At 41.1% G+C, this 24,696-nt stretch overlaps 1 protein-coding gene across 1 annotated transcript in view; it reads right to left on the reverse strand.

Annotated features, from left to right (window-relative positions):
* The window catches only part of phf24 (PHD finger protein 24), a 45,784-nt gene that overhangs the window by 5,262 nt on the left and 15,826 nt on the right, over positions 1–24,696 (reverse strand). The window contains exons 2-6 of the mRNA XM_084046624.1: positions 22,295–22,713; positions 19,415–19,600; positions 5,474–5,552; positions 3,489–3,691; positions 1,924–2,090 (exon numbers count right to left, since the gene is read on the reverse strand). Coding sequence (XP_083902750.1) covers positions 1,924–2,090; positions 3,489–3,691; positions 5,474–5,552; positions 19,415–19,600; positions 22,295–22,711 — 1,052 coding nt within the window. The 5' untranslated portion in view covers positions 22,712–22,713. The remainder of the gene's footprint in view (positions 1–1,923; positions 2,091–3,488; positions 3,692–5,473; positions 5,553–19,414; positions 19,601–22,294; positions 22,714–24,696) is intronic.

The following is a 24,696-nucleotide window of genomic DNA, read 5'->3' on the forward strand; positions in this document are numbered from 1 at the left end:
ATTTAGACATTTGAGTTGAGTATTGGGATTTGGCAATTTAGTCAAACCGGATTGATTCCTCTGTCCTCTGGCATCCTAATCCTCGCTCGGGGGAGGGGCTAAGGCGCGACTACAGGATGCGAGGTAGAAGTATTGGAATTTGGCTAATGTGCAAGCACTGACTGACAATACGGTTGACTACTCTCTATGCTTTAACGCTGACACACCCATGACTCTGCATGGGCATACATAACACACCCATTATTCATTTGATTAGCTGCAGCTGCATTTCATTTAGCCTACAATATCTTTTATCTACTGTAGTTTTTAACCTGAACTGGAAAACAAACTACAAAATCAGATTAGGGTTGCCCCTTTAATACTTTGGTGGGGGGCAACATGAGAATGAGATATGAGTGTAATAGTGATTCTGATGATTGTGTGAGCCATTATGAGGCATTTCTCTACATCCGCAGTAATGTACCCCCTTGTGGTTGTTCTTATGGTTCATTGAATTTTCGTTTTTAAAAATAAACTTTAGGGGAAGGAAGGTGTGTTGATCTTTAAAATATGAAGCATTGCGTTTCGCTGCACATACAGTATGAGCATGTGACAAATAAAACTTCATGAATCTTGAAACAGTTGCCATTGCACTGTCCTTTCTATCTTATTCAAACTCAACTGTCTGCATATGCACACTTAAATCACACTATCAATGAAATGTTATGCATGTTTGCATGTTTTTTTAAACATGCATAGAAATTTATTAACAAAACATTGTATGGAGAAAATAATAGATAACTTCTATTGACTATTACCTCATTCAATCATTTGTTTTAAATCACCAGAGAAGGCCAGCTGTTCTAGCTTCAGATTGCTTTATAATAGGATCCAAGCAGATGGAGCAGGCAGCATGATGACTTAGTATTGTTATTAGTACTGTAGTAACTCACTGATCATCATCGTCTATCCTGTGGGCCTCTTACAGACTGGGAAAGGCTACTGAGTGGCCTTGGACATTTTCCATAATAAAAGACATTTCCTGCTTGGCGCCCTATTATTGTCCCTTTCCACAACTTAGAATCACAGCAAGATGGCATACAAATTAGAAATCAATATCAATCATTGATTGCCAATGCATTGGGTATGACTAGCACACCCTTTTCTGTTTCGCAAGCAAACATGAGCAAGCACAAAAATATAATAATCCAATTAACTAAAACACAAAACTATTTAAGCAACTGGTCCATGTCATGACCATTTTATAAACATATCAATTAGACTTTGGTTAAGTTTACTGAGCGGTAAACGATAATTGATGAAATAGTTTAGATTGCGAGCAACTCAGGTTTGTGTCATCCTTTCTTGGGGTGTGCATCCTCTGAAATGAAAAATATTTTTTCGATATGATGGATGGTGAAGTTACTGAGAGAAGAACAAGGCTTGTTGTATGCTGTATGTTGTTTTCAACTTCTCTTTACTTGCACCATCCCTCCCAGTCCACACTACTCACCTCCCCTCCCCATACAACTTTGTCTGCCAATTGGCATTGGCTTTCAGCTTTGGCTTTGGCTTTTTCTGGCTTGCACCAAACTTATGCACAGAATTTCTTGACCTGGATTGTCAGTGAGTGCTTATTTTAATGTTTTACCTGCATGCAAAGTGGAAAAAAAGCTCCTTGTGTGAACTAAAGGAAATGAGATTAGAATTATATATGTCTTTTAAAATGTTTTGTATTTATGTTTTCCTATCATATTGATAATACTACTGTCTCATTAAGGTTGAGTTCCATACTTACTTATAATGTCAATATTTGAACTTTTCTAAGCTATTGTACATCCCTCTGGCACCAATGTTAAATAAAACAAAATCTAAAGCTAATTCACCCTGGCCTGGTATGATTTTACAACTCTTTTGAAAATGACTTCCGAGTGTTGCACTCACCTCACATTGCAGGACTGGGTCTCTTTGCTGAGCTTGTGGAACCAGGACTGTTGGGCCAGACGACTCTCCGCTCCTGTGATTAGGCCATCTTTGTCCAGGTCCAGGCCCTGGAACACTGACCGTGCAGTGTCCCTCTCCTTGGCAGTCAGCAGGTGCACCAATGAGTTCTGAAAGCAAGAGGGTCGACTCACTGAGCAAGTGTTTCTGAAACTCTGAAACCCACTTTCCCTCATTTCAGAATCCAAGGACCCATTTTTACTTTCATAGAAAACTGCTAGAGAAAACCATAATGATGCTATGAATGATTGATAACAACACAGCTTTTGAAGAATATATCATGAACCTATCAACAATGACACTGACTGTGGCGATTTGGACTGGATTAAAACATTGGAGCTCACTGTAAAAAAAAAAAAGTTTTTGGCATTCAGAAATCATTATATTGAGTTAAAATGTCGGAAAATGATGGATGTCTGTGATTTTGAATGATGTAACTCAGGATTGTGGGTTATCTGTATCCTTTATTCAGCTTGGATCCTTCTCAGTTGCAGCAGTAAATCGCATGACATAATCTGCAAGCACAGCTGTTGTCCCATTGGTTGGTAGCTTAACTATCCTACAGCCCAGTCCATAAATTGCAAATCCTATAGTGGCGTCAGTGGCATATAATCAAACTGTCTCCACAAGGGACACTTAGGCCAGGAATCTAAAGCAGGTAAATCACAACCATAATGTGGTTATCCAGTGAATATGCAAAAGTTGACAAAAGTTAAAGTATTAACCGGGTCCACGTTGGAGTTTAGGTGATATTTGCCCGGTCATTCAATTGAACTATTGTCTACTTCATGTACTCGTTTGGCCATTGTTTGCAAATTAATTAACTTAAAGTACTTAGGCCCCATTCAACACTTCCACAAGGATCACCGGGCTATGTTGTGGATAGTCCAGGGAAGATATTTGAATTGTATGAATGACAGCATTGTAATTTCCCCTGGTCCTCAAAAGTCATAAAGGCACAATTTGCAAAGATTAATTAGGTTTATGCTCAGGTGTTAAATTGAGATTTGTAAGGAGCCATAAAGAGCTCACAAAGAGCTGGCTGAATAGCAGCTGGACCTGATTATAACCATCAATTAGTTTAGTTGTGGAAGGTTTCATTCACAGAAAGCTAACCATGGTGTTTTTTGCTACTTTAGTTGACTAGTAGGCCTATGTTGGAAGTAGTAGGAATGTTTAAAAAAAAGAAATATGTCAATCAATCAATCAATCAATCAATCAATCAATCAATCAATCAATCAATTAATCAAGCAATCAGTCAAGCATGCAAGCAATCAATCAAATAGGGAGCCCTTGTCCAAAGAGCTCAGAGGTTAATAAACACATTATGCTCGCTTCAGCCTAACTAATGGAGAAGTACTCACTTTACAGTATAAGTTTAAGTTAATAATATGTTTATATAATTGATATATGCTCATTGATAAGAATATATCTGAATAGCAACATTCGCATTTTGGTATACCCGATATATGGGTCGGACTCTAGTTCTTTGTGGTAGTGTACAGTACCTCTGTGCGTAACTTCTTCAGCACCGCCAGGGACTCAAAGTAGAGGAAGTCGGACCACTCAATCTGACCCTTCTTCTCGGGGTCCAGCGCGGCAAACTGGGCCAGCACTTCCTCCTCCTGCTCGTCCGTCAGATCCTTCTCAAACAGCTGCTTGGACACAAAGTGTCGGTACTGCAGCAGCTCATCTGACACCAGGCATGACTCTGGAGTGGCAAGCAGCGATTCATCATGTCAGGCTTAATCCTTTAAGACCGGGAACTCATCTGGTGTCATTTTAACATTTCTTTTGCTATTCAAAAATAGCAGATCTACAAGCTCTGTGCAGTGCTACAAGCTTGTAGATCTGCTATTTTTGGAAAAATCGTGGAAAATGTGTGCAAATCTTTGACTAATGTTTTAAAGCGAACATTTTTAACTCCGATCTGTGGTTGTGGGGGTCCCTGGAACAACATATTTTGAGATGGGGGTCCGCGGCCAAATCATTTTGGGGGTCCTTGACATGGAAAAGTTGGAGCACCACTGATAAAGCAACATACTGTTAGGATTTAGGAAACATTTTTAGATATGTATTTGGCCCACAGACCCCATCTCAAAATATGTTGTTCCAGGGGGTTACCCCAGGAGCAAATATTGGAGTTAAAAATGTTCACTTTAAAAATATATATATTACAAATACAAATTTTCACGATTAAAAAAAAAATAGCCAAATAAATCTTAAAATGACACAGATGCGTTCCCGGTCTTAATGGATTAATTAGTCACCAGGCAGCTCTCCAGATATAATTAACTACAAAAGCAGTAGCATCTCCCATTGATTGCCTTCCCTCTGAACCACGGCAAAACCATAACACACATATAAGAAGCAGGCCGAGCCGAGGCAAATGATGGATTGGGCTCAACTGAACGAGGCAACAAAATGAAAAATTAAAGAGTTTTATAACCCTTGTAATGGGGGTCTATACTACGGGAGATTTTCTGGGAGGTCGATGAATAACTGATCGGCATATTTGTCACAAAGTAGCTCAGTCTCAGTTTGCTGCTAAATGCCATGCATGCAGAAATAGCTATTAGCGTGGCAGAGAGCGGCAAAGTAGCAGCATCAGCAGATGCGTCATTTTCAGGAATCAAAATTTACAGGGTGGCAAAAGAGTAACCACTTAAGAGATCTACAAGCTCACGACAAACTAAGGCTGTGGATTGATGTGCACTCAGTGGCAATCTAAAGTCAGATGAATCTGCAAAAATTGTTCAGAGGTGGAGAAAATATGCATATAAGAAACTGAATTTGAGGTTAAATGTGAACGCTATAGGGTGTGGCAACCTCCATCCCCTGGAGCCTCAACTGGCGCCCCTGATCAGCAGGTCACAATGATTCATAACTTCAGGGGATTTGATTTCCATATTCCTGCTCAAGTTATTTTAAGAAACTAGAGGAACAGTGATTAAAGGCGGGTTAGCGCAAAACTGACTGGCGTAAATTGCCCGACTCATCAGCTATACATCCACAATGTACCACTCCTTGGCAGGTGGTGCTTTTAGTTGGTCTACTGCAATGGTTCTCAACCTTTTCAGGCCGGGCCCCCCCCCCCCCAAATAATCATATTTGTCATCATCAGTCATTGTTTGACTCGGTTCCACAGATAAATATTGTGAAAATAGCAGATCTACAAGCATAAATTGTGAAAATAGCTGATATAAAAGCTCGCAAAAATGTAGATAAAAAAAATATTTAGCCTCTTTCTTATATTATTTGACAATATGACCAATGTTTGACCAGTTTTTATAGTATAGTTTGATGATTACTTTTGATGCAGTAATGGTCTTTTATCATTTCTTTTTTTTAAGGTTTAAAAGTCCTTACATTGTCACTTTACCGTCATCTGGGGACCCCCCCAAAATCATGTGGGGTCCTCCCGACCCTCATATTGAGAACCCCTGGTCTACGATATGTTAAGTTCAAGAGCTGCTGTGAAGCACAGTCTCACCTGGGATGATCTTACACTGCTTGAACGTCTCCATTAGGCTGTACATCTCTTCCTCCGTCAGGAGCAGATTCACGTTATCCTGCGGAGAGGAAGAGGGATAATGAGGAGGGGAAGGAGGAGAACTTAACCACATGAACCCTATAGCGGTCTGGGCATGTCATAACGGGAGACCATTTCTGTGAAAATACAGGCAAACATTTGGAGGAAATAGGCCAACATTTAGCAACAAAACAGCAGATCTACAAGCTCTACAAGATGTACGAGCTCACGACACGTCGAAACATGAGCTTGTAGATCAGCTATTTTTGCTATTTGACATACAAGGTAATGGTTAAGGACAGAGGTATGGAGAGTTGGAGACTTTCACAATCTCTCCTGTAGTCGAGTAGAGGGCTGTCAAGGCCAAGAGGATGATGGTGCATAACTGACTGTTCAATAATTGAGTGTTCTAATTATGTGGAGTGAGCTTCAGACTTCAGAGTTACAAGTGCAATTAGCCATAAGCTCAAATAAGGTAAAACTATTTCCATCAGGATATCCTGCTGCTTCTACTTAGCCTTTCATTAGAATTAATGTGCCATTCATTTTTTGGCTGCTGTCAATAAAGAAGTGGAATTACGTATTATAGCAAGCTGTTCCCAAAATACATAAGCCAGCTCAATGTGTGTGTGTGTGTGTGTGTGTGTGTGTGTGTGTGTGTGTGTGTGTGTGTGTGTGTGTGTGTGTGTGTACGCGCGCGCGCGTGTGTGTCTGTGCGTATGCGTGCGTGCGCGCGCGCGCGCGTGTGTGTGTGTGTGCGTGCGTGCGTGCGTGCGTGCCTGTGTTTGTGTGTGTGTGTGGGGGGGGGGGCACACTTGCAGAAAAATGATAGAATGAAACCAGAACTCTGATATTATACTAGATACAGCATGTTGAACCCTAGCGTCCATATTCTGGGCATAACACAATTAGCAGATCTACAAGCTCACGACGCACAGCGTTTCAATGCACTCTCACCTTGTAGTGGCTACTAATTTCGTCGAAGAGATTTGGCGAGAGGTTGAAAAGGAACAGACCAAGTATAGAGCCCTGGAGGACACCAGTCAATAAGTATAGGCTATAGGGTTTAAGTGGTTAACCACTTTAACCCTCGTGTCCCAATTTTGGACATGTCATTATAGGCGAAAATGTATTAAAAAAGAAAAAAGAAAAGATTGAAAATATCAAAACAATGTATACACATTTTTGTGCTTAAGTGCCAAAAGCAGCCTATATACAGTAGAAGACAGCACTGATGATGGCTATATGGCGAAACGCGTCCATCTCTCTATCTATCTTTGCTGTTTACAGGCTGCCCAATGTTTTATAAGTGACATTCCTATTATCTGTGAGCGCTGGTTTTCCTCGACTGAGACCTTTTCAAGTGGTAAGAGACTAATTCAAAGACTGAGTCATGCTCATACTTGTACTGTTTCATGCGTCACGGTGTGTCTTAGAAACCACGAGCAAAATGTCATACAGTACCTACAGTACATAATTATCTAAACACACAGGGGTAGCAACTGTGTGTGTGCATCGTTTGTTAGAATTGAGCTGAGTGGCATCTCAGTTCAGACACGCATTAACCCATTCATTCCGGGAACGCATCTGTGTCATTTTAGATTTTAAGCACTTTAACCATTATTTTATACTTTGGCTATTCAAAAATAGCAGATAAATAAGCTTGTACTGTAGATGTGCAATTTTTTTGAAAAATCTTAAACATTTGTGCAAATATATATATTTTTTACTCAAATCTTTGCTTCTGGAGGTCCCTGCGGAACAAAATATTTTACAAATGTTCGCTTTTAAAAATAAATATAAAAAATATGCACAAGCTCATACAAGTTCATACAAGCTCATAGCGCGGCACTCGGTGCTGCGCTATGAGCTTGTATGTCTGCTATTTTTGAATGGCCAAAGACATCTAAAATGACACAGATGCGTTCCCTGATTGAATGGGTTAAAAATGAAGCATAGCGTTAGTTCATGCAGGACACGGAAGTCGTGCACGCCAAAGCTGTAACCAGCAGTCAGTCAGCTGATGTGAACATCAGCTTTCTATTCCCCATTCACAGCCCAGCTGGTCATTACATCACACACTCATTATCCAATCACAGCTCATGCTTGAGCAAAGAGGTTCCTATAAATATGGCTTCATATTCTCTAGGTCTTTCTTGGTTGCTGAACCAATGCATTTTGCTAGCTGCTGCGAGCTTCATCTGCTGCTCATCTGCTGCTCATCTACTGCTTTGTGCGCTGCTCTATGATATTTTGGTGCTATATGAGATGAGTCTGCTTATGATGCTGACTTTACCACTGCTACAGCAGCAATGCTTCTTCTATTATTGCTGCCAAACACTAATGTGCTCATAGCTTAAGCGAATAGCATGCTTGCTGCCATGTAGAAATTAGGAATTGTTTGTAGCACAAAGCTAATACAGCATGCTTGCTGCCCAGACAGTAGAAGCTTGATTTGTTTGTAGGCTACTCTCTTCACCATGTGGTAAGTTGAATTGTTTGTAGCTTAAAGCTAACATAGCATGCTGCTGCATTTAGAAGTTGTTTGTTATACAGCACTGCACAGTTAACATGGCATGCTTGCTTCCCATGTGGAAAGCTTCAATTGTTTGTAGCTTAAAGCTAACATAGCATGCTGCTGCATTTAGAAGCTTGGTTGTTATACAGCACTGCACAGTTAACATAGCATGCTTGCTTCCCATGTGGAAAGCTTCAATTGTTTGTAGCTTAAAGCTAACATAGCATGCGTGCTGCCATGTGTTTAGAAGCTGTGTTGTTATACAGCAATGCTCAGTTAACATAGCATGCTTGCTTCCCATGTGGAAAGCTTCAATTATTTGTAGCTAAAAGCTAACATAGCATGCTGCTGCATGTAGAATCTTTGTTGTTATACAGAACTGCACAGTTAACATGGCATGCTTCCTTCCCATGTGGAAGCTTGAATTGTTTGTAGCTAAAGCTAACATAACATGTGGAAAGCTTGAATTGTTTATAGCTTAAAGGTAACATAGCATGTGGAAAGCTCGAATTGTTTGTAGCTTAAAGCTAACAGCATGCTTGCTGCCATGTAAAAACTTTGATTTGTTTGTACAGCGCTGCAAAGTTAACACAGCAGCTTGCTCCCCATGTAGGCTACTTCCTTTTATTCCCAGCAGAAGACATTTCAGTGGTTTTAAAGAGCTTTCATCAGGTAATGAAACGTGGCTATTTTAGCATTTTATGGCTTCAGGTATAGGAATATATGGAGCTACATTTTTGGGCCGAAAGTTTGATTTTTCCAAAATAAGTACTGCTTCTAAGTTCTAATGCTGTTCTGCTGAGGCACTCTTGACTCTGGGAATACCCACAATACATGGTGCAGTACCATCTAGTTGGCTGAAGCTTCAAGCAGAGCTTCCAACAGTTGTAGTGCTCTGCTAGCACAAATGCTTTTATAATATGTTTATACTTATCAAAACTGTCGTAGACAATCTGTGTGCAACGGGGCATAATATAAGACAAGAAGTCAAAATTTAGACATGTATTCAAGCCAGGAAAGGAAATCACAGCATGTGTATCAAATCAGTGTTGCCATGTCTGCTTATTATAAGCGACTTTGGGATCGTGTTCTGTTAAGTCACTAGCAAATATGATTACTAAACAGGGTTCATGTGAAGGAACCCCATATTCATATGTAATCATGGTACAAAAAAATGTTTAATATTCTAAACACTTGTTTTGCGACTTGTTTTTATAGACTTGGCGCTTGTTTTTCTTACAATCTGGCAACACGCGTGGTGGTGTCACGTGACTACTCCTTGGGAGTAATCAGGAAGTCTCATACAATACAGCATGCATCTTGGGTATTGTAGTCTATGCAACTGACACAGTCATATCATGGTCAATTCAGTTCAATGCTACCGTGTGAGAATAAGGTGAAGGCAAGGGTGTTTTCTTTCTTAACTGGTCATGTGCAGGCATTATGGCAGTGTAACTGTCATGTTAAATGGTTAATCTGATTCTCTGCTGCTTCAATTCTATCAGCTTATGACTTAGATGCAGGGAGCGGATTCATAGTGCATTGAATTAATTGCATGTTACTTCACTTTTAGCTAACCATGTCATTGTAAAGGGATATTCATTGCTTGAATTCACACTGCTTCTGTTTTGTTTATGAGCGACTGCTATTATGGTGATCCAAGGCTTTTGATGGCATGACCTTCTTTCCATCACGGATGCCGGGAAGGTTCAGGTTGGGTTGCTGTTAGTTCTAAAAGTGTGAGATACTGATTCTACTACTAAAAAGCTACTTATACTTGCTGCTAACATTACAGCTATAAATCATGCTTTGGCTAAATGCTGCTACTATTTTATCGTGCTACTCATTCTACTGCAGTTGAGCTGCTACTACTATGATGAGGATACTAATGTTAATCATGCTACAGGAAAAAGGTTACTGCTACATAGTAACATAGTGTCAGCAGTGGGCAGACAGAGGGAGTCCTGCTGACTGAGGCACGTTATCTAGTGCATTGCTTATTTCTCACAAAAATATTTTCAGATGCATACTTTGTCTGTTTAAGTACTAAAGGAAGTGCGCACCGTCTGGCCACATCTCGAGTTGGACAAAAAACACAGCAGGTGAAAGGCGGAAATCATATAATAGTCATTATTCATTGCAAGGATAAAGGGGGTTTACTTGTCTCTGACTCATACAGGTGCTGCTGGGTTAAGTTTCATTGGATGGTTGCAGAAAGAAGAAAACTTATGATGATAATTGCAATTTAAAATAATTGCTTATTGCAAACAAAGTCTTAAAGATGCATTGCGGTCTGCTTATTGCAAACGGTACAGCTACAGTACTCTTCAGCTGCTTGATTCCAGCATTCACAATGAAGCAGCAGGTTGCCGGTCTGCAGCCATGAACGCTACTACGTTCACCATGAGTGAATGAGATAATCCAGCTGTTTGCTTACAGATCTCCACAGCGTCCAGACGAGAAGGCTTGCATGCTTGCTCTTGTGTGTGTCTTTCCAAAAGTTCATCTAGGTGGTGTTCTGCATGCTTGTGGAACTTGAAGCTTTTGTGGATCGCTATCTACGTATCTGAGATTGACATCAGGCATAAGTATGCTGCTGAAAGTGTTGGCTGGGTTCCACTGCACTGATTTGGGTAGTATGATTCTGTTTTGTATTGCATTTCTTTATCTGTGCGTGATGGGTAAGGTCCGCAGTATGCTTACTGCTGCATATAGTTATTACATTTTACACTTTTAATTTAGTTTAGCTTGATGAATTCATTTCTGAGGTCTGCAGCATGCTGCTGCTACACATAGTTTCACACTTTTGTAGGATGAACTTAACATCTTAAACTCTTAAACACTGTAAATCAGACAGGGGGGGGAAGGTGCAAACGTCATAATTTCTAACCCTAACCCTAACTAAAACCATGTTTTGTCTCTGTTCTCCATGATCCAGTATCTGCAAAGACGTCCTCTGGCGAGGCAAGACTAATGTTCTTCCTGACCGACAAGGGAAAGCCAGGGTCATGGTTCACGGCCCGGCTCTGTCTCCTCTACAAAAGATGTGGACTGCTGCGCAGCTGTATACCTCTCACTCATTTCCGCATTGCATTGGTGCAGCTACATTGGTCTAGGCTTAAACTTGAAGTTGCTCAAAAAGCAATGAGTGGCATGTACTGTATGAGGAGACGGTTAAATAGAGTCTGCATTCAAAAGTGGTTGGCAATGGCATGGGTTCATTCTGATGAAGATAGTTGACTTTTACGGATGCATGCTTGCATCCCTCTTATCTGAGCGGATAGGGAGTTACAGCACGCTGCTGTTACACACATATGTTATTAATCAGTGGTGATTACAGGGGCGTTCCGTTGCTAGGGGCAACCAAGGAATCTCAACCCTATAGTACACTTTCTGGTTAAGTAGGCTACACTCCTGAAGTACAGGATCAACATGGCTGTTGAACACACACATAGTGTATATATACGTCATTAATTGTAGGATGACCTCGTTTTAAGATGCATGCTTGCATTCTTTTAGTATAGCTTAACAATCAAATGCTGAGGTCCACAGCAAGCTGCTGTTACACATAGTTAGTACACTTTATTTATCATGGATGATAAACATTAGTTATCATTCATCATAGGATGACCTCATATACATATATATATTTATATATATCAGATTTCTTTAAAAAGAAATAGAATGTCCTTTTCGAATCCTATTCGCGGTGCAACATAGCAGTGGGCATCGCTTTACGATACCGTCTAGGACTCCTGAGTTCAGGAATCAACAGGTTTCTGCATTCATCAGGCCTGTTGAACACATAGTCTTAAGATGCATGCTTGCATTTGTTTAGTTTAGCTTAACAATCAAATGCTGAGGAACTCCTGAAGCTCAGGAATCAACAGGGCTGTTGAACACACAAATGCATGCTTGCATTTAAAGCACTCCTGAAGTACAGGATCAACATGGCTGTTGAACACACACAGTATATATCTCATTAATTGTAGGATGACCTCATTTTAAGATGCATGCTTGCATTCTTTTAGTATAGCTTAATAATTAAATGCTGAGGTCCACAGCAAGCTTGCTGTGACACATAGTCTCTTATCACATAATTTGTAGAATGACTTCAGGATGCGTGCGCATTCTATTTTAAGTCAGTAGCAGGTTTGCTACTTCACATAATATAGTATGACTGATTAAGGCGTTTTTTAGGCTTGGCGTTGGCTTCCGTGTGTTGGGGGGGAATTCTGTTATGCACTCTCTGAGTAGCCTAGCTGCCGCTTGGCTGAAACCAGAGAGTATGCATTTATTGGTTTTGGGGGATTTGCTAAAGCATTCTCTGAATATATGCTTAGCAGGCTGCTTCGACAAAATTCAGTGAATATTCTCCCAAGAGTGGAGCTTTAACGCCAAGCTTAACTGTATTCCATTTGTGGCAATAAATGGTTCTTTATCTACTAAGACGAGAGTGTTTCTGATTGAAATGAAGCATAGCGTTAGTTCATGCAGGACACGGAAGTCGTGCACGCCAAAGCTGTAACCAGCAGTCAGTCAGCTGATGTGAACATCAGCTTTCTATTCCCCATTCACAGCCCAGCTGGTCATTACATCACACACTCATTATCCAATCACAGCTCATGCTTGAGCAAAGAGGTTCCTATAAATATGGCTTCATATTCTCTAGGTCTTTCTTGGTTGCTGAACCAATGCATTTTGCTAGCTCCTCCTCCACCCCAGCCTCCACCTTTTGATTAGAGTCTGCCATAGGCTCAAATACTTGTGATTATCATGTATATCTGCTTTGTTTAGAGTCTGGCTTAGGCTCAAATACTTGTGGTTATCATGTATATCTGCTGTTTAAAATCTTGCTAGGCTCAAATACTTGTGTTTATCATGTATATCTGCTAATTCTAACTAATATGTTAATGTATTGCTTATTGTTGTCATTGTATCCCTATGGGGGATTTGCTAAAGCATTCTCTGAATATATGCTTAGCAGGCTGCTTCGACAAAATTCAGTGAATATTCTCCCAAGAGTGGAGCTTTAACGCCAAGCTTAACTGTATTCCATTTGTGGCAATAAATGGTTCTTTATCTACTAAGACGAGAGTGTTTCTGATTGAATGTGCGTTTAGTTCATATCTGTGGAGAGTGCAGATCCCTCCATCCCTCTATAATTAGAAACCTACGAGAACATCAGGGCTGACAGACTTTCCAAATGCCAAACCCCCATAATGTTCTGTGGCGTGTTAAATTCCTGCTGACACATTCCTCGGGCCAAAATGACAATATGGTTTGGAGACATTGCAGAACAACAACATCCTGAATGAATAGTTAGCAAATAATTAGCAAACATTACGGGGGTCTCTACGCCTGAAGCGAGCCTAATATAAAGCATTAGGAAGACAATCATACTCCAACATGCAGCTTGTGACTTGTCAGTAATAATATAGAGCACTCATCGAAACACTGTCACCACTCAAACAATAAAACAAAATGTGAGAACGAACTGTGTGTGCCTGGACTATTGTGACATGGAAAACAGGATAAAATAAAATGTATGAGTAATCAGACACACAGAGATCAATCTGGTTAAAGGAGCAGATACTGCAGCTGAGCCCTGGGCTGGCAGACAACACAAGTCTATTATCATGCACAAGTTATAGTTCTGAAAATACCATCTGTCAGGTGCATGTATGGTGCGTGTGTGTGTGTGTGTTGTGTGTTGTGCGTGTGCGTGTGCGCGCGCGCGTGTGTGTGCGTGCGTGCGTGCGTGCGTGCGTGCGTGCGTGTGTGTGTGTGTGTGTGTGTGTTTGTTTACACATTTGCATTCACATCTACACTGTAGATGCATAATGTATGGTTGAATGCTAATATCATGGAGCCAGACTACTGTGCGAAATGTATTCATGTGCCGTTATTTGGGCTCCACAAGCACAAATCTATATCATGGACAACAAATTCAAAAAAATATTTTGGTTAGTATTGCACATCCCAACAGAGTTTTAAAGTTTAAAGAGTTTCGGCAAACGATAAGTCATATCAGCCAATCAGGAAAGAGTACCCATTTATCAGCTTCAATTTTATACTGTTCCAGTTCCAATTTTGTCTGCTCATTTCTCAGAGCCATCATTTTCAATTTCACTGGTTTAATTTGTATTCTGTGCGAGTTCTCTCTCCTGATTAGATAAAACAGAAAATAATGTTCTGTTTACTAAAGAGCAGCATGGATAGGGAGACTCCTGTAACTGAACAAACACTCTATATCAATGACTACTATCAGAATGTAGATCTACAGTATTTAACACTTATTTCAACAAAAAATATCACTTACTCTACCTTTAAGTAAGACGATAGTGAGAAAGGCTGAACTAAACTAAATAAAACACAAAGCATCGCTGAAAAGAAATGAGGGACACAGGCTTAAAAGCAGCATGCAAGACTAGAAGTCCAGTGAGCCAGCACTGGAGGAGAACCCGTTGAACCCATTCCGTTCTTCAACACACTATACAGTCCAGTTCTCCCCTTTCTCTAAGTCATCAACTGGCAAGCCAGTTTCCCGCCACCCCACACTGACCCTCAGCACACATCCACTATTATTATCACAGCGCTCTCAACCTCTGGTCCCACTCCCCAGGCTGGCACTACAATGCTCAAAATGTGCGTCACATAGCAAGACCTTACAGAGGTTCCTACCACTATAAATAGCATACTGCTATATGCCGAAGTACCCAAGCGGAGGTACTCCCGTGTTCTCATCCATTATACAACAGTAGTAGCAGACATTACACAGTTTTTGAGAAGTTCATCTCAGACTCATTTTAAACCTCTTGTGAAAGCCTCTCTGACTCTTTTAGTCACATCAGAAGTTGATGACATTGTCATTTATCTGCTCCTCTGTTTCCTCCTGGATATGATTAAGTTCAGTCAGATAACTCACGAATAGTTTGAACCAATATTTTATTATAAATGTGAATACAAGTGTGGCTATAATAATTTATCTTGGCGTTCAGGCTCTGCAACATCTTTCTCCCTGCTCAGCACAATCATACAGGCATCATTAACCATTAAGAGCAGGGAGATAGATATACATAACAACCCCCCACGGAGGACAGAACCAATAGCAGAGCCCACTGGTGGTGCTGGGGTGGTGGTGGGAGTAAACAGTTGCATACCAACAGACCAGGGACAAATGACAGCAGAGAATGAACCGAGACTGAGGTGAGCTTAAATAACCATACCAACAGACCAGGGACAAATGACAGCAGAGAATGAACCGAGACTGAGGTGAGCTTAAATAACCATACCAACAGACCAGGGACAAATGACAGCAGAGAATGAACCGAGACTGAGGTGAGCTTAAATAAAGCTGATTGGTCAGCTGATTGACACGTCAGCTATGATGTATGGTCTGCGTACTAGCGTTGTAATAACTCTGTATGCACCCGCATAGCCGCAGTGTGTAACCTCTCAAGTATATGCTGCCTGAACTAACTCGCAGGCTACGTATCATTTGTTTGAAGTTTAAGGAGGTGCAGGTGCGCATCCCCTGGCTGTGTCAAGTAATACATAATCTTTCTCTAGTGGGCAACAATAAGTACTTGTTTCTAAAATAGATGCTGAGTAACAATGGATCTATAAATCATTCTGTTGGGGTGCCCTGTTGGCCCAGCCACTTAATGCACGTAGGCCAACCACATAACCATCATTTCCTGCACAGAAATCCAGGTCAGGATCTGTTTTGAAAATGGTCAAGACATTAGAAAACAATAACGAGCACACTCAGTCTGTATATAATGCAGTTTGCCGGGTGCACGACTCGCGAAGATTCACAGTAAGAAAGTAATAGTCAGCACTCCGAAACGATCATTACGCTGGTCAACCAGAACCTTGCTGAATTTATCTTCAAAATGCAAGCCTTGGTTTTGTATTGCTGGAGAAGGTGTTGAAGCAAATCCACGATTAACCATCACCATCTGTACAGAAAAGGAAACTTTATTCTATCCAAAACAAGTTCTGTAACTTGAAATCTGTGAGAAGTTAAGCAAAGTCATTTGCATGGTCCATGGAACATTAATTAGGAAAATAGATGGCTGATCTACCATGCCAATGGTATTATTATCTCTCGAGTAATGACAAAAAATATTGTTCAACAAACTTTACTTTCCATAATTTTCACGTATTTCATATAATCTGTGTGACCGTTTAAGTATGGAGAGGATTTATTCACTGCGTCAAGTCACAGCAGTTGGAAAGTAATTATTCCTCTGTGGGTGATTATGATCCCTCATGGAAATAAGCCAAATGATGCCATTTGCAAATGTTTTCATGGTTCTTTGTGCAGAAAACCTTGTTGATTGTAACTGCGGCAAACAGATGCACTGCGAGACACACAGTCACAGAAGCTAGTAGGCTGTGTGTGTGTGTGTGTGTGTGTGTGTGTGTGTGTGTGTGTGTGTGTGTGTGTGTGTGTGTGTGTGTGTGTGTGTGTGTGTGTGTGTGTGTGTGTGTGTGTGTGTGTGTGCCTGAGTGAGTGCATATATATATATGTATATATATATATATATAATCATATATATCCTGATTGACTCACAATGACAGAGCAAAGGGTACTCTTTTCCTTTTTTAAACTTTTCAATTGCTTTACATGCAGACTCACTAACCACCAGTCAAACCTTTCCGCCCCGATTCTTTTGACAGCCGATCTGCCTTGACAGCAGATCTACAATATAGATTTTCTTTGCTTGACTGAACTTTATGCTGTGTGTGTGTGTGTGTGTGTGTGTGTGTGTGTGTGTGTGTGTGTGTGTGTGTGTGTGTGTGTGTGTGTGTGCGCGCGCGCGCGCACGCACGCGTTCATCAGCCTCTGAATATGTTGTAGAATGTTTCTGCCTCAGAGACATATTTTTTGACAAAAGCAAATGCGTGTGCATTAGATGTTGGTCCATGGGTAAAAAATATACAGTATATAGTGTATAGGCTATTTCAACTTTTGAAATTTGTTTGAATACATTTTTCAAGTACATTAATTATATATCAAAATGATGTTCAAATAATATTCCAAGTCCAACAAATGCAAGAAACGTTTTGTACTAGCAGGAGCGGTGTGGGGAAAAAGCTTGAAATGAAATAATGGCTGTTAAAGGCTTGATATAGCCTACTTTGTTGTGTGCAGTGTCGCACAACAGAAATTGCTTGTGGATCTGCTATTTTCGGTGCACGACACCAGTGCCCAACTTGTATAAATCCGAATTTCAGATCAGACAAATATGTATAAAATATTTAAATGAAATAGAAATGACTGTGATATGCTTTCTTATATAATAAATATATTGTTGCTGTCGTGTGGAAACCGTCCCAAATCGTTCCATTTTTGAAATTATTTTGTGAAAATAGCCGATCTACAAGCTTGTAGATCTGCTATTTTCACTAATAATTTACGAAAAAACAGACAAAAAACTAAGAAACATGGAGATACGAGGTCTTAGATGACGATGTCACAGGCTGGTCACATGAAGTAGGAGATCCACATTGGAGCCACGCCGTTTCTATGTGGATCTCGAGATCCACATAATTTCCGAGTTATCTGTCCCAAGACATAATTGAATTAGGTTCAGTGTATCCTGTTGACTCTTCTTGGAACTCATTGCAAACGATTTTAATCAGTGAAGGTTATCCTCCGTTGATGAATTCAAACTGTATATAGAGGAGCTTCAGGCTAAGTCAATAGTGCTCTGCTTGTTTCACTAAGATGTATAGATTTGGCCACTGATCCTGAGTGTCTGCGAATGTATTTATTTATGTATTAATTTACTTATTAATTCATTGTATTTTGTCTACAACTTATGTTTGTCTTGAAGCTATTTTAGCAGGTCTCATTTGAAAGGGACCCCTTGTCATGACTTTCCTCTGCTTTCCTCGGCTATGATGATCAATATTCACTACAGGATTTATAGCATCTTTAATCATTTTTCTTTACCTTCCACCCCATTCCCCACAACATTGCCAGAAGCACTGTAAAAGAGAGACGTTTTAGTGACGCTCCTCAAACTGTGTGAAAAACCTCCCTCCCATGCACTCAAGCTTGGCAAATTATTCTGACTCTCACAGCTTGCAGAGAGAGAGAGAGAGAGAGAGAGAGAGAGAGAGAGAGAGAGAGAAGCCATACTCCACTCCTAAGGGGTTATTCAGCATAGAGCCCTCTTTGGCTGTTTACGCTTGAAATGAAACAGATTGCACAGAGCTGTGATCAGCAAAGAGTCATTGATTTTGACATTAGCCTTCAAAACCCTGGTGAGACTCCAGAATCCAGTAGTTTTGCAAACAGAAGTGCAGTGCTTCAACAATGTTGCCACACTTGATTGAAATAGTGTATTTTAATTAGTAAACAGCAATTGTGCACCACAATGCTATCATGTTGCATGCAGCATCGCCTATTGTACTGATGGACAGAAACTGATGGAGAGAAAAATGCCTCTCCAAGAAGGTGCTGAGGGTGTGTGTGTGTGTGTGTGTGTGTGTGTGTGTGTGTGTGTGTGTGTGTGTGTGTGTGTGTGTGTGTGTGTGTGTGTGTGTGTGTGTGAGTGATGTGCTTGTGCGTGCAGCGCATGGTTGGATACACGTTATACTGTCGTGAGAGTCATTGTACAAGTGCGGTACAGCACAGTATACCTGGTTCTCAATATGGGGTCCAGGGACCCTATATGGGTCCTCGAGGGGTTCCAGGGGGTCCCCAGCTAAATGACTGATCGTTAGAAACAAAATGGACCTTAAGGGTCTGTAAATTCAATCGAGTGCACAAATGGAACCAAATGGACCGTAAACGTCCATTTGGTTCCATTTGGAGGTCTGTGGCCTAATGGCATAATCAAACTGGGGCTCCTTGACATGAAAAAGGTTGAAAATCACTGCAGTAATGTACAGTACAACACAGTACTAGGGAGAGATACGAGACATAAAAAAATAAAAACATTCTATATGTTTTACTGGTTGAAGTGGTTAAACTGTTCCCTCATTTTGCTGGGGACCCCCTGGAACCCCTCAAGCACCACTTGGGGTTCCTGGACCCCAAGTTAGGACAGGACCAGTGTGTCTGCTTATTATAAGTTTCCTCCAAGATTGTATTTGAAAATAGCAGATTTACAAGCTCACAACGCGTCGCATCGCGACACGTTGTGAGCTTGTAGATCTCCCTCTCATCTCAAATTATTCTGACTCTCACAGCTTGTAGAGAGAGAGAGAGAGAGAGAGAGAGAAATAGTGTTTTTCTCTCTGCAGAGACAGAGACACAATAGTGTTTTGGGCTTGTTTTCCTAGACCTGGTTTCTTGTATCTCTAACGGAATCTGGCCACACTGGACAGGACAGGACAGGTAGCAGTGGTTAGTGCAGACTCACACAGTAGTAGCAGCTCCAGCCTGTGATAGTGTGGGCCGTGTCCCTCATCTCCTGCAGTGCTTCAGCCCGCAGGTAGCCGAGCTCCCTGAGGCAGCCATCATGGAACATGCGTGTGCAGATCCTGCAGGGGTACAGGTCATCGGCCGTCCACACTTCACACACATCACACATCTCATCGTTGGGTGGCTGGGGAGACACGGTGTGATAAGACATTTGAGATAAGACATGACAGAACATGACATTACAAGTCTGGACGTGACAGACGCTCGATTTGACCTCAAAGTTGCAAAGAACTTACAGTATTGCCCCAGGGATGAAGAATGGTTTACAAAACGAACAAACTTATGAACTCTATGTGAACAAATTACCCCATTCAAGCCACACAAAGACCGTTTCATACGCTGCTGTTCTTTTCTTTCTGCAAAGAAAATAACCAATTAATTTTCTTTTACCTGTGTTTAGCCAGCCAGGTCAAATATTGTCAGTCAAAGTGTTTGTATTCAATGATTTGGCAAATGTCAAAATGTCTCTTAGGGGAAAGGCGATTGTATTGCATTGAATCTCACTCTCACACACACACACACACACACACACACACACACACACACACACACACACACACACACACACACACACACACACACACACACACACACACACACACACACACACACACACACACACACACACACACTCAGCCTCTCTCTATCTTTCTCTCTCTCGGAACATGCTGTCCAGAGGCAATGTGCAATTACAACTATCCAAAATTATAATAACGACAATTGAATTATTGTCGTGGGATTTCTTGCAATTATGAAAATACATGAGGCTGGGGGTGGGTAGGGGATTCTGATTAGAAACTTAGAATAAATTCTCATTTACTTTACAGGTAGGTTGTAATGTTTACTCCCACACGTGCATATAAACTATTTTATAAGCACAGTGTATATTATTCCTATTTTTAGGGGCAGATGTGAATGAAATATGTTCAATGCATAGCCTGGAAGGATGATAGCTCTGCAATTAGCTAGTTTGTTGTAAGGCCAATTGGCAGACCAATGGTGTAACTTCCTCACTCACTCAGAGACATTCGTGTCAACAGGGTCTGCACCACTCTTGCGGTCCAGCCAAAACATTGTTGACAATTAGTGTTCTTATCAATTTCCACCCTTATTTATTATTTTAGCTGGAACGGACCCGGGGTGGAGTTATGACATTTGTCTACTGTACCATTCATCCTAGGATAGCATGACATCATAGAAAAGGTAAGAAAACTGTGGGGCAAAATTCCCCTTTAACTTAAGGCAATGTTATTTGTTACCATGATTAAATTATAAATCAAATGTTATGCTGATGATATGCAGGTACAATGTACAGTATGTGTACTGTATGTCTATTAAACTAAATCTGCATGCCCTCTCTGCTGTAACAAACTCTCTCTCTCAGACATAAACAAATGGATGAAAATAAATGCTCTTCAACTCAATGAAGACAAAACTGAAATGTAATAGTTGGACCAAAAGCGGGGGGAAAATAAATACAAGAATATATATATCTCACATCAACAGAGTAACAAAGTGTGCTTTCTTCCATTTCAGAAACTTAGCCAAGTTTAGGCTATTTGTAACTCAGGAGGATGCAGATCTGGCTGATGTTTTATTGTGCTTGCAGCACGCTTTTAACTGGCTTATCCAAGATTTAAATTGACATATTGCCAAAAACATACGTCACTGCTGCTAGGAGTTTCACAAGAACTAATGATGACGAGATGTTATCGCTGCCAGTGGCTAGTTTAGGGGCATATAACTCCAGTCCTGGCTCTGTGTCGTTTGAATTATTATCGCTATTCTCTCAAAACCACAGCTCTACTTATTGTGAGCAGTAGAATGTAGATGAGTACCTTTCGCACTTTTTACTTTTTTTTAATCACATCATCTAGTAAGTAGCCTATAAATGCATCATCAGAAGGACAGCAAGATGTCATTGGAATGAGCTCTTTAGCCCACGTACTGACTAAACAGAACAACCGCCCACTTTACAGTATGAACCTCATCCATTAGTCATTGTGACCCTGGACATGGCCGTCTCTATGACAAAACTTTACTAGTCCACCCACAAAATGCTTACTCTCGCACGTAAACAAAACGACTTTAGGACGTTAATACAATACGTGTGAAAAATGCCTGGCTTTAAAGGAAACAATTCAAGCCTGTCCTTTCTCACCTTCACCAGAGTGTTCAATATTATGAGTCCATGTACAATACAAAATCTCAGTGTTAATTTAACACTATCTAAGTGTAATTATGGCTGGACCGTGTGTGAAACGTTGGAGAGCTTTTCATTTGAAATGCTGGCTACTGAAAGAGGCAACACACAGCCGGACAACAAACAATGTTACTTCATCAGTGATGATCAGGGTTTCAAGTTACCCCCATTGAGCTTTGGTTGTACCAGTTTAATAGATTGCCAGGCTGTCTGAAACCAAGTGTCTGAGATGTGTACTCAACCATGGCTGCAGTCCTCTCTGCTTGATTGACTGCTGCAATTTGCCATCGAAATAGTGACCAAACAAACCCCACCTGGAGCCACCACTCAATCAAGCACTGAACAATCTCATTTGCTGTCTTTCCTAGCCTGGCAAGGCCAGACTAATACTGTCACAGTCTGGAATCTGTGTGTGGAACCTGCATTTCCAAGGGGTGGATAAAAGAAACCCGCCCCATATGTGCATACTGTTTCCTGATTGGTGCCCTACGACTTCGGGGGCAGCGAAATCCAATCACAACCGAGCGGGGCCAGACTAATCTGCCAAGGTCTATTTTCTTTACATTTCTTTGCACTGGCAGATTCGTCTGGTTTCCAGGCTATGTCTTTCCATACCTGCTCTCTCTTTCCCAACTCGACCTCAACTGGCTGGTCATCATCTGCATCCCTCTTAGGACGCACAAAGGCAGGGGGTGTGAGTTGATGGCTTTTCTCCAAATCTTCGGGCTCCACTCCTTTCCCATCCCTTAATCTTGACCACGCCTCCTGGTTGGCCTTATATTCTTCCGTGGTTTGTGCAGGGGCCTGCTGGGAGGTTGAAGGCACAGCACCGTCTTCTGTCTCATTCTGCTCCGCCTCCTCGCCGTTCTTCTGGTTGGGTTGATTGGTAGAGCTGTCCGCAGGTCCCTCCCCTTCCTCTGCAATTCCCTCCACTGTGGCACGATCTTTCACACTCTGCTGGAAGGCAGACACTACAGCACTGCATTTCTGCACCTTCTCCACCTGTTGCTTCTTCGACATAAGCACTCCCATGGCTGTAGACATGGCAGAGAAGAGACAGACAGAGGGGATTAGACAACATCACTTTCACAGTCAAGTTATGTTTAAGGAAAAGTCAAGAAACTTTTCTTTTAAAGAAAAAAATATAAAAATAAATAATAATATAAAAATAAAAATAAAAATATAAATTCAAGACTCTGAGAAGGCTGTAGCTGCCTACATTTTGCTCAAAGGTTGGATGATACATAGATCTATTCCCTTCCCCTCTCTCAACTGTCCACTTCTGAATCGTACAATTCCAGGCATTCTGGACAAGAAAATAGAAAAATCTCTAAATGTTACACTCAACTAGAGACTAATGGCAATCTCCCAGCTTTCATTGCTAAAACTGGGTGGAGACAATTAAGGAGTTTTAAAGAAAAACTATATTGCAGAACCAATCCAGTCAAATCTAGTTAAATTGTTGGACAATAGTGGACAGGGATAAACAATAGATGGGCAGAGAGAGTGGGTGACATAGACAGGTTTCTTGTTTTCAAACATTATTGGGTGTGCAGGCATTCTGGGGACAAAACCACTTTGACTGAAACACCACAGCTGATTAGAGGTCCAATCAGCTGTACGCGATTACTAGAGTCAGAGAGGAGCAAGCTGCAGTGCGTGATCATGTGACCTCACGTACAAGTCCATCTCAAAGTAGAAAGATGCGTTCAGATATGTTGTAAAGACTGTGTTCTGCCCCCTGGTTGATTAGAAAAACATCTACAGTATTGTGCAGGACAGGTCACAACACAAGCTGGCTTTGCACCCATTACATCATGGCTAGAATCACACTCTGTCACTCTCTACTGTGCGGCCCATACAGTATCTGGATAGTTCTCTTCATACTGTCATCAATACAAGTATTTTATATTCAAAAGACGCACACGTATCAGTCATCCTGTAGCTCTACTGCAGTAGCCTACCATTCACATTTGTCTTCCACACTGAAAAGGCACTAAACTCTTGTTAAGGCACAGAGAGCTATAGGCTCAATGCTTGGCAATAAAATTGTCAAACAACATAACATTAGGGATTGTGCAAGTCATCATGGCCATGAAGAAAAAAGAAAACGTCACTTTTTCAAGCAGTAATTCTTCTACAGATGCTGGATGATGGCCTTTGCCGTCCTCTCAAAGAAAAATTGGTGATGTCAGTTTTTTCTTTTCTTTTTTTTTCATTTAATCCCACAGAGATATTAGACATTTTACACTAACAAAGAACTGGATTTTCCAACCCTCTCTTTTCAGACATGCAAGGGACCCCCTCCTCCTTTTTTTCTTACAAGCGTCCAGACTCCAGACCCCTCCGCCCCATCATTACAATTTCCACATTACTTTCTCTTTACAGAACATGTCAGTCAGCCAGACCCCTCCACCAATCTATCTCTAGAGAGGCCAGGTCTGTCTCATCCTATGCCATCCATTCCCGAGCTCCACAATTTCCCCTCCAGAAACAGAATCTGGATCAAAATCAGAATCCAGAGATTCCTAATTCCTGCCAGCTGCTTTCATAAATGATCAGAAACCCTTTTTACTTTACCCTATTTCATTCATATCCCATTCCTCCTAGCAACCACAAGCAATTAACCACAGCCATAGAGTAGGGTGGAGAGTACAAGTGACTTGTAATGTCTGACCTTCACTGGGAAGCTGATAGTGTTACTTTTCCTAACGGCCCTATTCTGGGCCTGTCCTAAAAGGTGAACGTTCTGCAGAAATAGGCAAAATAGGCAAAATTAGGCAAAAATCTATTTGTCTTGCGACCCAGAAACAGCCATGTATGCAACATATAACAGTACACACATTTGACATGACACAAGAAAACAACAAAATACAAATACATACATAAAGACATGCAAAGACAAGAGCAATGTCCACCACTCAGCAATGCATCATAAGTCAGTGCATTGTGGGATTGTAGATCTGTTAATTTTGCCAAAGAGATTTGGTGTACAGGGAAAAGGAAGGGACCAAGTA

The sequence above is a fragment of the Gymnoscopelus microlampas genome, assembly GCF_963454915.1.
Source record: "Gymnoscopelus microlampas genome assembly, chromosome: 21".
Taxonomy (NCBI): Eukaryota; Metazoa; Chordata; class Actinopteri; order Myctophiformes; family Myctophidae; genus Gymnoscopelus; species Gymnoscopelus microlampas.